Source organism: Charadrius vociferus, unplaced genomic scaffold (genome assembly GCF_000708025.1).
Source record: "Charadrius vociferus isolate BGI_N301 unplaced genomic scaffold, ASM70802v2 scaffold90, whole genome shotgun sequence".
Taxonomy (NCBI): domain Eukaryota; kingdom Metazoa; phylum Chordata; class Aves; order Charadriiformes; family Charadriidae; genus Charadrius; species Charadrius vociferus.
Genome location: NW_009647222.1, coordinates 617,114 through 633,887, shown reverse-complemented (window position 1 = coordinate 633,887; position 16,774 = coordinate 617,114). Strand labels below are relative to the sequence as shown.

The 16,774-nt window shown below is 35.7% G+C and overlaps 1 protein-coding gene across 1 annotated transcript in view; it reads right to left on the bottom strand.

The window, feature by feature from the left end:
• Nucleotides 1-16,774, bottom strand: part of ERC1 (ELKS/RAB6-interacting/CAST family member 1) — a 303,616-nt gene that overhangs the window by 212,666 nt on the left and 74,176 nt on the right. Inside the window, exons 4-7 of the mRNA XM_009879628.1 lie at nt 9,926-10,000; nt 7,799-7,954; nt 5,888-5,971; nt 3,067-3,234 (exon numbers count right to left, since the gene is read on the bottom strand). Of these exons, the coding sequence (XP_009877930.1) occupies nt 3,067-3,234; nt 5,888-5,971; nt 7,799-7,954; nt 9,926-10,000 (483 nt within the window). The remainder of the gene's footprint in view (nt 1-3,066; nt 3,235-5,887; nt 5,972-7,798; nt 7,955-9,925; nt 10,001-16,774) is intronic.

Below are 16,774 nucleotides of genomic sequence, written 5' to 3'. Positions count from 1 at the left end.
AGTTCTAGTGTGGCAGGTGGCAAATCCATTTTTGAGATATTATACCAACACCTTTTCCCTACCCACCTGCAGTTTTCTTTAACAGAAGACTAAAAGGCAGAGGCTTAAGAAGGTATGCTCTTTTCTCTCAAAATGTTTATTTGAATATGGCTTTAAAATACCAATCCCCTGTGAAGTCATCTGCCAATACATGACAGAAAATGCACCTCTCTTCCTCCTCACAACTCTCTCTAGGTGTCTTGAGAGAAGCTAGTTAGGTTTTAACATTGACCAGTGCTGTCAACAAGTGAGGCCAGGCAGGATCTCACATTCCTACCCTATTTCCAGTGAAAACTCTTGTATAGAAAGATACCTTTTCCTTAAAAAAACCCAAATACATCATAGGATGCAATGACAATCATCTCAACACTGTGTTTTTTTAATGTATTTCAGTCTTATACGTGAGAGGATCACTTGTGAAGACAGAAGAAAGTAACTGTGTATGATGATTTAATTATTGAGCTTTCTGTCAAGAACATTAGCAAGGATTGAAAAGATGTGAGTATCTTTCAAAAAATATAATTATCTTCTTGGAATTACATAAAAATTCTCAGGAACATAAATGGATCATTTTAAATGTCTGCTCTGATACACTGGAATAGCCTCATAATCAGCAACACTTCATGTGTTAAATCCATACCAGATTGCTACATCTTACTGTGGAGAACATGCTAGACTGTATTGACTCCATTATATCTGTCATAAAACATCATTCTAAAACAGTATTGTTAATGTCTTAGCTCCACAGCAACTCCTTACTGAAAGACAGACAGAAAAACCATCTCTTGCTGTCACTGTAGTTGTTACGTTTCACTTGGGATATCTGGAAGCAAACTATGTGAATAACCTAAAAGTCGTAAGTAGACAATATCTCTCTTTCCCCCTTCCCCGCCTATCAGTCACTTTTTATTAGTAAAAAGACTTTGCATGTTTCAGGGGAAGAATCCAATTTGGTTTTGTATTGTGGTGCTATATGAGAATCTCATTTAGAAGAACCCACTGAAGAACAAATGATTGTTTAGTAATATTACAAGTGAGAGAGCAGAATAATTTTCTATATTCAAAAACTACTTTGGCCTTCAGCTAAAATAAAATCAAAATATTCTGAATAACTATCAACAGGATCGATCAATGGTATATAACAAAGTCTTTTTGGTTTTAAATATTTTGTTTAAATTCTGTACATTTCATTTGAATAAATACATTTACCTACCATAACAGCTGAAATTATGAGCATCTACTCAAGTCTTTTAACTTGTTAATAAAGCACATTCTTTCAAGAACTTCATCTCTTATTGGCAGAAAAGTGCTGCTTTTTATTATTTGAAAGTAAGAAGAGAAATGTGTTTATAGCTTTGTAGGTTTGTCACAATACTGCACAGTGACTTAACATATATATATTCTTTTCAATCACTGTAATGGATCAAAACCTGCAATTTGCACTTTAAAATGTGTATTTACTTAATATGTACTTCCAATGATATTTGGAAATGTAAATATTTTTTAAAATAAACATATATGAATCTAGGGTACATTCCTGACTAGCCAAAAAAAACCCAAAAGAACACATTTCACAAGAAGTTTATGATTGTAAACTAGCAGACTTTCACAGTTATACTGACTAATGCAATTTCAACTTCTACATAAATCTGAGAATAACCAGAAAAGCCATCCTGGAACACCAAAAGATATTTACTGAGTAACTTGATTGCTGCATGTGGACAAGGTCATATGCACTCCCAGATTCACTGAACATGGCTAAAGGAAAGCTACATGAGGGTAAAAAGTTCAAATAAATTCTCTTACACTCTTGTAATATGGAATCTTCCTACCAGTGTTACCCACAAATTTTCTGCATGCCTATTTCTCAGCTCCTTAGGCTTTTCACTGTTTTAGCTGTAACAACACAACTCTTTTTTGATGCATGACTGCCATCTTTTGGACTTTTCTAACACTGCAGTTTTCCAAGTCAGGGGATTGAGATACACACATTCCATGCTCGTTCTTCGTGAACATCCAGAAGCAATAAATTTATGCTATACTTATTATCCATTTGATGTTCAGATGTACACTTGCATCTTACAAAATATGGGAATTTATTAAGCATTTGTTACTGAAACACAGTTTTGAAAATATTTTTCCTTTATCTTGGAATATGCATCATAGAACACGAAAGCCCATATTTCAGGTGTAAGCACAGTCTTACATTTAAGAACTCCTGTACGTGCTGACAGTAGTAGTGAATCACAGAATCATGAATCATAGAATGGTTAGAGTTGGAAGGGACCTTGAAGATCACCGAGTTCCAACCCCCCTGCCATGGGCAGGGACACCTCCCACTAGACCAGGTTGCCCAGGGCCACGTCCAGCCTGGCCTTGAACACCTCCAGGGATGGGGCCTCAACAACCTCTCTGGGCAACCTGTTCCAGTGCCTTACCACCCTCAAAGTGAAAAATTTCTTCATAATGTTTAATCTAAACCTGCCCGCTTCCAGTTTAAAGCCATTCCCCCTCGTCCTATCACTACATGTTCTAGTAAAAAGTCCTTCCCCAGCTCTCCTGTAGGCCCCCTTTAGGTTGCCGGAAGGCCGCGATAAAATCTCCCCAGAGCCTTCTCTTCTCCAGGCTGAAGCCTCAGTGAGTTGTATACTACTGGAACTCTCTTCCTTTCTCTGCTTTCTTTTAGCTACAGGGTCCTTGAAAATAAATCCCCCCAGCTCAGGCATGGCAACTTCCAATTTAGCTGTGCCTAGGAAAAATAATACTAATTACTGCACGTTAGTGGAGCATGTCGTACAAGTGTGTATTCATCCACAGGAATATGTGTGCACTTACACACACATATTTGTCTTTACGATCAAGCCCATGGCATAGAGAATCAAACATATAATCAAAGACACAAATGTACTCAGAACAAGCAGTATTGAATGGCTATGGGACTGTACAACCTAAGCAAGAAGAAAATAAATAATACTTTGTGTCTCTTTCTCTGTGAAAAGTCAGTAAGTACAAAATTGCTCATTTCACCTCTGTCTGCAGGATGGCAGCTCGTTGCTCTTTAGCTGTAAGAGACTCTTTCAGAACTTCAATATGCTGCTTGCTGTCAGAGAACTGATTTGTGAGGGTCTCCAGCTTTGTCTGCAAGGCCAACAACTCAGTGTCTTTGCGTGACAGCTCCTGTTTCACCTGACCAATCTGAAAAAGAAAGAAAAGATGAGAAAAGGAAAAAATAATTTATACCTTCCTTAGAAAAATAACTATAAATTCACATAACTACCAACAAACAGTATGATACTCTAAACTTATCCCATGGAATTGTGAAGACTTCAGTTATCTTGAATGGAAGGCCAGCAAAAATTTGTGTCATGAGCAAAAGATACAAGGAAAAAGAGGGGGGAGCAATGGTATCAATTTTTTAGGAGAGGTTCTTTTCAACAGATCCAGTCTGTTCTTAGTCATCTTTCAAAGGACTGACCAAACCCAGTTACTTAGCAGGGATAAGTTTTTAATGAAGATGGAGCAGAACTGTAAAGAGAAAGTACCCTTACCCTGTAATATCAGAAAAGATGAGATACCTACAGAAGCCTGGTGTTTGCTTTGAAACATCAAAGCAGCAAGTTTCCATCTCTCTCTCCATCTATCAGTCCAGCCTCATGCTTAGAGAGTATGTAACCTTTACTTTTCCCACCATTTACAAAACTAGCATTTCAATCTTCTAATAAATACCTTTTAGTTTATGGAAGCTTCATATAGCAGATGCAAATATACGTCAAAACTACAGGAAAACTGTTTGTGGAATTGCACTTTGTTGAGAGTAAATTCCTGGACTTAATTTAGTGAATTAAATCTGTACAGAAATGTCAATTTATTTTAACAAATGTTGGTTGGATTATCATTTATAAACACAAACAGTAAGAAATGTTAAAAGTTAAGCACTGAAATGAGATGAAATCTCATTCTAAACTGCAATCATCACCCAGGACAATTTTGATGTGAATCTGAAGGGAAAAAAAAAAAAATAATTAAAGAGGACAGGGAAGTTTAAATGTAGGCTTATGTTCAAGTTTATAACTGACTCACCGGTTTGTCTCCGGTACATCTCACAGAATAAAATAGCAATATTTTACTTTTACATATTACATAGCAAACGTGGACATATCTCTAAAGACAAAAGTTTTCCCTTTTTTAACTTGAACAATTTTGTTTGAGACATTAAAAAAAATATCCCTTAATCCTAAAGTATGTTTTCTAATGCTTCAATACAGAAATTAAAGGACATCACACACTAAAAAAATTGTCCAGGTAATCTCTCATTTTTGGGAATGTGTCAAGAACAAAATTAAATTGATATAGGCTATAATTTTTATTATTTTATTTTTAATTAGAATAAATGCACGCACTAGTAGAAATAACTGAGATTAAAAGCTTGGGTAAATGTGGTTTTATCTTGACAACATTGTTTCAATAATGGGCGATTAAAGACAGAAAACTCTTTACCAAAGAGTATTAAAATAGCATCAAAAGATGTCATCCATGACTCCTGTGTTCCAGCATGAAATAGCGTACATGGTGAAATAAAGAAGAAGGGGAGCAGAAGAAGGAGGACATGTATCTCGAAAAATCTCACACAAATTGATTTTTTAAAATGCAATAATGGGAAGGAGTGTAAGAAGAATCTAATTTATAGGACTATTCAATAGTTTATTGTTCACTTAATTCAATCGTAGTAGAGGTTTGTTTTCGTATTTTCACTAAAAGCAAATACGTCCACAGAATGATTTTACCACCTATTTAAGTTAGATATAAAGGTATCTAACTTAGTATCTGATGTTAGCAGCAGTATTTCTGCTGTCAGCTACTGGCCAATAAAACCAGTTGCACAAAACTGCTAGGCACAGCAGAAGAGCTGGGAAGAGATGCAGTATTTACTGCTAGGTATGTTTTATGGAGTATCTAAATAAAAAAGCCTCCTTAAAAATTTCAGATGACACAAACTTTCAACTAGTAGGTAGCCTGAATTATAGCAAAACTTTCTCAAACTAGTTTGGTCTTTCTTTGAAAAGATAAATTCTTTTGGGGGTCATCTCAGAAGAGGTATTTACCCTAATACTTGTGTTTTCGTGAAATGCTCTCATCTAAACACAACCACATTTCATTATATTAAAATTCCCAAGTAGCACCCTAATATCATTCTCTCTAGAAACCCCCATTTCAAAACTGTAAGCCCACACTGCCAATACACTAAAGCCGCTTAGGAAGAATGAAGCGCATACCATTCCAGGTTGAAAGGGAAGGTAAAGCAGCATTAAGTGCTCACATCTTTCTTGTCGGTGAGACATTATGATCACTCAGCAAATGCACTAACCTCACAGCAAAGGAATAACCTAAATACATGCTGGTAAAATTAAACAATCAGTTTTAAAAAGCGTTCAGCATCCAGCTTTTGTTATTTTTTGTGAAACAACGTTAAGAGCATTCAGCACATGTTTTCAAGTTATTTTTGTTCTGCTAGGGAAAGCAAATGTTCTTGAAAGCCTGGCCCCAAAATGGGTGCTGAATACTTTTGAAAATCTGCTTTGGTAGAGAAGAGTAAGTTATGGCGAAAACAGCTCATACTATTAAGGAAATAGTAACAAAACAAATATAGATGTTCAGTTGAAGAGTGATGTTATGGACACCAAAACTATGTGAACAAAAAGACAGTTACAAGGCTGAGCAGGCTGTTAGTTCTACTGTTATACCAAGCTGTAAAGAAGGTAAGAGAAGAAAAGCTACCCCGAAAGCCAGAGAGCCAGCAAGCCCCAGTGAATGGCCACTGCATACAAAAAATAAATCTTACTGCAGAGACCTCGGCCTGGAGACCAGCCACTCTTTTTTTCAGGTCCTCCCCTTGAGCCTCTTTGGCACTTAGCTCTTCCTTCAGTTGCTCTACCTGTCACGACATCATTATGCTTTTAAATATTTATCATTTGTCAACTTCTAGTTAGCTTGTTTCGATTCAAGTAACTAAAAGTGACAAAGAACTGAACAGAAGGATCAACACTGGTCACTCATTTTCTCTTCCGTTCTTCATTAGGTCTTCACAAGTTTACTGTCTCTGTAATTTCAGATAGGCTGCCAGACAAGAATTTGATTATGAAACAAAGATGTATAGTTATGGTTATGTTTATATATGTCAAGTATGGGGCACTTCACCCAACCTTTTTGAAACTGGAATTCATGAGGAAATTAGGGCAGGAAAAGGGACATTTTTCAGTTTAAGAGAAATAAATTTAATTGTCAAGATACAGCCACAGATGACTATATAGCACAATACTGAAAAAATAAATGCTGTGCAATTACAAAACAAAGTAAGACAGCAAGATATCAAGATTGGAGCTGGCTACGAGTCATGAGTGAATAGGTATCAAAAAGAAACAAAGTTTCTGCAGGAAAATAAATGAGCACACACAGCAGACGGAAGAGATCCAGAAATTGAGTAGCTGAACAGATCTATAGGCCTGCAGAGGGTGAGGAGAAGGGGAAATTGAAGAGTTCCTAACAACGAAGAATGAAAGAAAGAAAGAGAAAAGAAAGAATAAAAGAGAACGAAAGAAGGGAAGAAAGAAAGAAAGAAGAAAGGATGGAAGGAAGAGGTGCTAAAATCATCTCTCCGTTCTTAATTTGAAGTGGGTATCCTTCAGTTCCTAGAAGCAACTCAGGGGAATAAAGGGTAAAAGTATAAAAGAACAAATGTGGTTATCTTGAGGTAAATCAGTGAGCTGCCGTGAGGGAAGTGGAAGAAACACATACTTATTACACGTTTCTACTTTAGGGCAAGAAACGCTTCTCCGCGAAGCTTTCTCCAGCATTGTTTTTTTGACAAATAATTTCAAGCAGGACAAATGCAGTAAGTTACAATTGTTCAGGACCTAGTAGAGTAATTTTCAACCTCTGTTCCCGGGATTTGTACACCGCTGTACACTGCTTGCAGGGAGTACACAAAAGCTAAGTGAGAAAAATAGGACTGCTCACAGTATACTTAAATTTACTGTACAAGGTGGCCTGAATCTTCATTAAAAAATGTTAGGGATCACTAAAAGACTCAGAAACACTTCTTTGGGAGAAACAAAGAATGAATTGACTTTCAGCTACAGACAGTTTAGTAGTCAGTGTCCATCTTTATGCCTGAGGATCAACATGTCTCACTGCTGTATTTGTCCTGTATTCCCAATGGCATAAATTAATGTTGGCACCACCACTGTTTCAGAATCTACTCTCATTCAGACTTCACTACTGGAAGGAGAGTATAATGGAAAGTCATTATAGTGACAGTTCATGCTCTTTTCAGCCTTTACATAATAAAAAGATCTACTAGTTATAATACAACAGTTGAAAAAAGAAACACTCTTTTTTCAATAGACTACATTTGAAAAGACTCTAGACCAAATGAAACCTAAAACTGTAATGGATTAGCAATGGTCTAAAGATAAACACAAAATCCTTTTGAAATAAAAGAAAGTTGGGTCTCACAGTAAAAGCAGGATTTGGAGCACTGACCTTACTGAACCACCATTATAAAATTTTCAAATTTGAATTTAAAATTCTCTTAAACATTTTTAAGTTATTTTAGTGGTTTCATGGAAGAATACAAACAAATTCTGTTTCCCAGCACTTGAATGGGAACCCAGACCGTAACTCCTTACTGAAGTATGAAAATTTCTTTCGTCTGTTCCCTAAGCTGCCTTTATTTTACTATTGTCATTTGTTTTCTCGGTACCTTATTTTTCATGAATTTGGAATGACTACGGTACACCTCCATTTGCTTCATTTCCTCTTCACGTTCCTCTGTGCTCAGAGCTCCATTTGACTTCAACATCTGAATCTCTTCTTCCAAATCCCGGAGGCCACGCTCCATGGAAGAAATTTTTGAATCCTGAAAATGATTAGAAGAGACAGATAAAGATACAGAGTTAGATGATTTGTTAACATACCCCTGGAGTGGAAAAAAAAAAAAAAAAAAAGGAAATAATTTGCTGGACATGTACCTGCCCTTGAAATTTACTCCTGAAGCTCCTACAGAAATCAGTCTACATCTCTGAGTGTAGACTGAGTGCTCAAGTACTAATTTTTCAATTTTTTATACCTTTCAAGGAAAGCAAGAGTTTAGTACTGAAACAAAACGTGGCCAGAAATTTAATTCTAATTGAATGAACAGCAAAATAAATGTGCCTGCAAGAATGGCAAAAAGAAACGTTTTTTTACTACTAGTAATTTAAGTGGCATCACAAATGGACAACATAAAAAGCACCATAAGCAAGGAAAAGATGCAACAATCTAGTTGTGAGCGGACAATCTAATTTTGAGTCGATAAAGCAGTAGAAGATCCTTCAAGAATTCTGTCTCATATCTACAACATATAAAATATTTCCATGGTTAAAAAAATATACATCTGGAAAAATAAAAAAGTGAATCTACCATTATCCTCATAGTTGTACAGGACAATCAGAGGTTTTCAATCTACTTTGCTTACTGTTTCTTTAGAAGTCTTATGTGTTAGAAACAGCGAGAACAGATTCATACAGGATGCGTAGCTTCATGCACAGGCATAAACATGGATATGTATTTATGAACTGTAATCTCTTAAAGAAGTCTATTTTTTTTATTTCATTTCTCCAAAATATTCCATCTTTCCTGAAATACGGGCGGGATTTGAAGCTATCCTCCGTTCTTTCACAGACTAATCCTTCATAATTTCTTTTGTCAGAAAATAAAAGCACAGCTGAAAAAAGTGTGAAAGATTTTCACATATAGGTTTTCATTCATGAGATAAGACTTCTCTAAATGACTGTTACGAATATCTAGACAGATCTCCTGCTTAATTTTTGATGCTTAAGTTAAAATCAGTAAAGCTGCAGCAAAAAATTAGAAATAGTAAGGTGAAGTTGCTGTAATTTACAACAGTATTTAGTTTCAGCTCTCACATCATTTCCCAGAAATTTGTTTCTCTTTCGATAGTAAAGATGGCTTATTGTTACCAGATGGTCAATTAGTTTTCATTACTATGGACCACAAAGACAAATAATACAAGAAAGATGGTAAGTGAAAGGCTCCAGAGCAGAAAGATGGGAAATGACTATGGAAAACACTGAGATGGAATGGAAAGAGTTGGAAGGGAAAAAAAGAAGGAAAATAAAAGAAAAAGGCACAGATAAAGAAGGAGCGAGAAAGCGAGGATAAGAAAATGGAAGAGAATAGTTCGCAAAGACAGTTTCCAACTTTTTGACTCTATTTGTCCAAAGCCTGTCTGACGTACTTTATGGACCATACAATATGAAATACGATTGTGTAAAGCTGTGTAAACCACATACTCCACTTGCGGCTCCTGAGCTCTTGACAAATTGCCATTGTTCCATTAGATACTTGAGTTAATGGTTTAAGAATTCAATCACAAATTCATCTAGAAAAGTTAGGTTTATGATCACATACAGACATCTTTCTCACTGTATGAACCATTCTTTAAGTGGGTTTTGAGTTTGCAAATTGGTAACTTTGTTGACACACAGAATGCAAAGCAGTATTTCAAATGCTGATATTATAAAAAGAAAATAACCCACATCATCATAAAAACCTACTAATCCATCATTACCATCCTTGAAATACAATGGACTCTTGGTTAACTGAAACAAAGCTGTATATGCTGCTGCAGGCAGACAGAAGGCATGTTTGTATTGTGTCATGAAGCAGCTCTGTCTCTTCACTGATCCATAATAAAAAATAAAATAAATATACTTGTTTTAAATTAGAAGACTGACAGAAATACATGGTATTTAGTACAGTCACCTTTCATATGAAAACCCATCTTCCAGAGAACAAACTCTACTGCAGCCTATATGCAATCATTTACCTTCATCTCAATAACAGTTTGCAGAGCCTTGGTCTTGGCTGTGTCAGGAGCATTTTCAAATCGACGATGGATCTCCTGTATCAGCAGAAAAGAAAGCAAGAGTTACCCTAATGGCTAACATTTTGTCCCACTTACCAAATACAAACAAAATTACAAGAAGCTACTCTTTCTAATACCTAGCATAATTCAGTGCTGCTTTCTGATGTTACCAGTTCATGCATTTTGTTTTATCATTTCTCGTATCAATGAAAGGGTAGGTGAAAGTTCACTCAACAGAATCACAGCCTCAGTGAAAAAGGCACAACAGAAACTTCACCAACTTCACTTTTGACCACCTACTTACTCAAAATAAACTTTTGAAACGAGGCTACTAAAAACCCCCATTATTTGCCTGCTAAACTAATCTAAATTATTACTAGTTTCTCATGTAAGACACACACATAATTTATTTGACTAGATGCTAACTGAAAACAATAACGCTGTGGTTTCTGTTTCAACAAGCTATAGGGTGCAGGTGTTTTGATAACTCTCTTTTTCCAACTTTTTTTTTACCCCAGAGTAGCAACGTTTATATATGCATGATGAAAATCTTTCTCTGCTGGGGCTTGAACGTAGCTGAAAGTACATGACTGGATAGCACATTGCTCGAGAACCTCAGAGTATGCAGACAGGAAGACACAAAAGTCCATGTGATATTTCTGTTGATGTAAATTCACAGAACTAGCATGTTTCAGACTGCTTACTAAGCAATAAAACGACAGAAAGCTGAAACAACTTGTTCTACTGTATAAAGTAGTTAGGGGTTTCAAACCAACAAGTGGGAATACTGGAGAAACAATATAGTATCTATTCTACTTTTTCATTATTTATCTTAAAAGAGTATTGTCCTTACACCACACACTAATGATAAATGTAGAGATGCGAATACTGTTAGAATGTTAATATCAGATAATATAAAAATACTTTGGTGCCCATGAACCGTGATATCAGTTAGCCTAACAACAAATTGTATATGTGCACACACACACAGTTTAGCCACCCGCTCCCCTCAAACACCTAAAAGACAAATCCAAAAAGCCATTCACAAACTCGCATTTTCAATAGACATGGTGAAGAGATATCACTTTGGTAGTCATACATGCAACTTGCTCCATGTGATTAATATGATGCTCCATATGATTATTTGAATAAGAAAGGTAGGGTTGTATAGTGCTTTTCAAAATACTGAAAACATTACTTATCTTGTAGGATTGTTAAGTGTTCTTATAGAGCTGTGAAGTGAGCAAGACAGAAGTGTGTAGTGATATGACAAGGGCCACAAGAAGAATTTTGCATAAGTTTGGCACAAGTCCATTTGCATAAGTTGATGCCTGTGAACAGTAGTAACAAGAAAATCTAGTAGAAGGTTTGTCTGTCTTTAAATACTGTAGTTGTGTATTTCCTGAGAAGCTATTTTTACAAGTATGTTTGCAGTGCAGGGTGGTATTTTCTGAAAAAAGTACCTCCTGAAAAAATAAAAGCAGAAAGCCCCTCTAAATATATTTGCTTCTCCCATAATCAACAGATAACTTGAGAGCCTCTGGTCATGTATCACCGACCCCGTATAGACCAGAGTGGAGCAATACCATTATTATTCTTCTACTTGCCCGTACCTGCATTCAGATAATGGATTTACTCAAATCTAAACAGTAGTTTAGTAGTGCAATTACATACTAGAAAGTTTCCACTTATGCAGAGACATGGTCTCTGACCTGAGAACATAAAAGCAGCTACTACTATGGAAATGGAATAGATGGAATACACAGTAGGAGAACAGCATGTCACTAAAGGGATGCTGACACAACAGTGACTGCTTTTTACATTGCACAGTGTTTTCCCAAACAGAAAATTCTTCTAAGCTTTTTCTTTATAAATTTCTGTATCTCCACTGTCTAAAGTGATGCTTTGCACTTCGGCAAAGGAAATGCCCTACTTCTGTCATCTTAAGTAATTCCACTGTGATTCGGATGACATAACCTGCTGAAAAACAATACCTCCCACCTCTTGACTCAATAGTAAGGACTTAATTTTGGCAACATGCCTATGATTCTAAAAGAGCCTGAAAACAGGGCTATAAACTGACTGAGTCTCCCCAGAACACAGAACACAGTGTGGCTGCTGAAGGAAGGTGGTGCATAGACAGCCCCTTTAATTGTGAAATACAGGTTATGTACCTATCTTTCAGTGGCAGAATGAAGAAATAATAATATATCATATCTCTGCTGTATTTAGATTCTATTGTGGATGCATACGACAGATGAATAAAATTAATATTTTCATCTTCAAAACAGGAATTTGCAAAATAATTAAAAGCATCGGGCCATACACAGATATCAGGATCAGAAAAATACAAAAGTAGTCCTTCACTCCTTGCAAGTTATCCATTCTGAGAAAGTAATAAAACATTATTCCTTTGTCCTACTTTCACACAGAAAGAACTTTCACATGTAACTGATATTATTCTGTAACAGAATAGTAAACTTCAGCATCTTCTTACCTTCGAATGCAACTTAAATTATTATAACAAGGCGTGGCTCCCATATGTTTTATGTTTTTACTATTTTTACACATTCAATGATTCTTTTATCTAAAAAAAAAAAAAAAGACAACAAAAAGGGAAAGAACCTACTTGTTCTCAAGTTACATGCAACATGCATGCTTTTCATTGTTAATTGTTATTACTATTGAAAATATGCACCACATTTCTTTTTCAGTTTAGCCAGTGGGAACTTCTAGCCACGAGAGATCATCAAAAACATTGCCAAGAATATTGAAAAGTGCTCTATTATCCAATTTCTGCTCCAAGTTTTTTGTTTAATACCCCATTATTATAAGCTAATAGAGTTTCTACAATTCTTTGACATAAACAAGAAAAGGTTTAGGTGGAGGCCACCTTATTACCTGTTTGGCACTAGTGCTACCACTACAGGTATACTGCGTCCACTTTGTGTCTACAATTTAAAAATTATATTGATATATTGAAAAGAGCTCAAAGAATGACTGCACGAGCATAATTTGTCTTCAGGGAAAAAAGAAGATCAAAACAAAAATTATGGTGCAAGTTGATCACAACTTTAAAGTACCTTCACAGGCAACAGAAATCCAAAATGGGTTGTACTGTCCAAAAAAACATTAAGATTCAATAACTGGAAACTGAAGGCTAGAAATAGTCAGAAGTTTTAAACAGTGTGGCCACCTTAACCAGAGTGGCGGTTGGTACTTCATCACTACCAATTTTCAATTAAGAATAGCCATTTTCCTTCCAAAAAAATCTACTTAAAAAAAAGATATAAACTAAATGTGTGCATCATATTACATCTGCCAAGTAGGTCTGCAAGGTAACACGGTAGGAGTCAATACTGAGCAGTCTCAGCACTATGTCTTAAAAATATTAATAAATTATACACATGTGCATAATAATGAAGGGAGAAATTTAATCAGAACCTTTTCTTCCTTCATAACCTGGCCATTGTTATTCCCTCAGTTACTTCTGCCTCTGATTTTGCATGGGATTTGGAAGAAATGTGAAGGTGCACTTCTAAGTGATGATGTTTATAGCGGAGGAGGCTGTACGCTTAAAATTACAGCAACTTATCTTTCAGTAGCACCACGAGAGAAGCACTTTCCAAAGCAAAAATGGACCTGCCTTCCATTTCCTGCAGAACCTACATAATCAGGCAGCATGTATCACAGAGAGAATAAGACAAATATGCTCATTCATACATTAATTTCTTTTTTTTAAAAAAAAGGACAAAAAAATATGATGTGCAATTAAACACCACAGCTGAATTCTGACTTCTTTTATCTTAACTGGCCTACCCATGTCTTTATATGATCAAATATGATGTTTTGTGCAGGATCTTTGTATCATTCAGCGGACTGGATAGTTTTAGTTAACTAAAAAATATTTGTGTTGATTCTCCAATATGTAGTCCAGACCTTACTAAGCGAATGTTATACCTTTTGTACTTAAAGTTTAGTTTTCCAGGTGGCTTGTCTGTCAACCTTTGATGTCTAAATCTTTGAAAGACTTTAGCAACCCAGATCCAGTTAATTACAATGAAATGCAAATGTTACAACCGAAGGAAAATTTCAGTATCATCCATCAGTTCAGTATTAATTATCATTGTTAATTTTAGAAGTTATTCAATAGATCTGTAATTGTGTAGAAGGACAAATCGTACCTGACTAACCTGATTTTCTTCTACAACGAAGTAACTGGCGGTGTGGGTAAGTGGTGAGCAGTGGGCGTTAAATGTCTTGACTTAAGGACTTTGACATGGCCTCCAAAGATCATTGTAGCCAAATTTTTGACATACTGACTGGATAAGTGGTTAACAAGGCCGGTGAAAAATTAGCTGGACTGCCAGGCTCATAGCCTGCTGATCAGCGGTATGAAGTCCAATGGGTAGCTGCTTGCTACTGACAATCCTCAGAGGCTGATACTGTGGCCAATATTATTCAGTGCTGTTATTAATGATCCGAACAATGGGATAGACAGCACTCCCAGCAAGTTTGAAGATTCTATGAAATTTGGGGAAGACAGGAGTTGGGAGTGAGCAGTGTGTCCTTACTGGAAGAAATAAATAAAATAAAATAAAATAAAATAAAATAAAATAAAATAAAATAAATAAAAAGGCCAACTGCTTCCTGGGCTGTATTACCAAGAGTATACAACCAGGAGAAGGGAAGCAGTTATTTCTCTCTATGCAGCTCTTGTGAGACCACTGCTGGAGTACGGTGCCCAGTTTTGGGCTCCCCAGTACAAGAAAGACACTGAACAGCTAAACAAAGTCCAACAGCCACCAAGATGGCTAGGGCTGGAACATACGATGTAAGAGGAGAGGATGAGAGAACTGGGTTTGTTCAGCTGAAAAGAAAAGAAGGCCTAGGGGGATTCCTTAATGCTCTCTAGAACTATCTAATTGAAAGCTGTAGAGATGACGGAGACAGAAGTCCTTTCAGAAGTGCATAGTGGAAGTATGATAAGCAACAGGGAAAAGTTGCAGCACAGAAAATTCTGACTCATTAATACGGAAAAGATTTTATCATGACAGCAACCAAACACTGGATCAGGTGCCCAGAGAGGTTGTGGAATCCCCATCACTTGAAACTGCCGATTTGAGCAGGAGGTTGCGTGAAATGACATCTGGAGAGCCCTTCAACCTGCATGACTCAGTCTTACAAATATCTTTACTAACTGGGATGTGATAGAATTACAATTGTTTCATTTCAGGATTTTTAAGAGTATTTTTCAGAAAGCGCTTGATACTAGTAATTTTAACTTCTATTTCACCAACGCATAAAACTGAATTGAAAAAAAGAATGTCTAATAAGAGTACTGTATAATTTATCTCATTACTATTAGAGTTTTGCTACTAAAAAGATATAGTTATGCAAGTTTGCAGCCAATAATCATGGTACTGACTTCAGAAATTATTTCTGTATTTTTCCATTTGTCATTTCCTGCTTTTGCAAACACAATCAACCTAATTCCCTGAAAACTAAATTGATCGTATTAACAAAGTGCATAACTTTGAAAGATGTGCTGAAAATTGCACATCCATCAATAATGGAGGGTGTCAGTTGCTTTGAAGCTCAGTTACCCCTGGCTGAAGAAACTCATCTCTGTGTTTTGCAATTTTATGAATTAATTCAGACAGTGATTTCTAAATCCAATCAAACCCTCAGATATTAGGACACTTAAGTTTGTTAAAACAGGCATCATCTAGAGCGAAAATTAAAACACAGCTTCCAGTTCATCTCAGTATTCCAATCAGCAAGAAACAAAAGCAAAATCCCTCAAAACTTCAGCATTAGAGTAAAAGCAAGATAAAGATGAGACACACCAATTCAAACCATTCTGTTACTTTTAAGTAGCTAGTCATTGTGTTGAAATCTGACTACAGAAGTGTGAATTCAAAAGCTAAAGAAAAGTCAATAAAAAATCAGAATACTAATAATTTAGAAGTTTATTTACGTATGTGCTATTAGTTCTTCATTTTTCCTTTCTTCCCTCTTATTTAAGATGCAAAAGCATATATTTTCTTCTCAAATTAGCTTCAAACTTGTTAACGGTATTTTCAATTTTTTTTTCTTCTACTGCAAAGTTTCACACCTGTGGAAACAAAATTCCACAAACTTCCTCTCTACTGAAGAAAAGTGTAGGATAATATGAACATCTCCAAAGAAAGTATACCTAAGCTGTACTTTGTAAAGAAAGCAAATCATGTAATACAGAGACAAATACAACAAAATATCAAAAGACATTAAAGTTTACGTATTTTAAACCTCTAATCTCCAGCCAGATTTGTGCATTTCAAATTGTTTCACATAGTTTTAAAAATCCCATCTAAAGGGGATGGAGGTGCTAAAATGAACTAGTATTTTGCCTTGTGTGAATAAAAAGAAAAAATAAATCTCTTTGAATTCTAAGTAGCTCATCCATATAGAAAAAAACTTGTTTGAAATAAGTTAAAAAAATGAAATCTCTATAAATTTAGGCCCCTGTGCTAGAAAAAGTGTATGAATAAACCCATTGAAATTTTATGGATTATTTCACTTTGATGAGAACATAACAATAATACTGAGAAAACACCCTGACAGATGACCGCTGCTCTGCTTTTTTCAATTCACTTAATTCCTACAAATTATTATATGATTATATAAAAATCAGAAATCTGCTATACAAAAATCAGAAGGTGTTTATAATTTCTCTGTAGTCTGGAAAGATGTGAAATAAAAATGTGATTTATCACCTTAATTTTTCAATTTTCTAAGAACTATCAAGTTATCAATCTTTGAACTGAG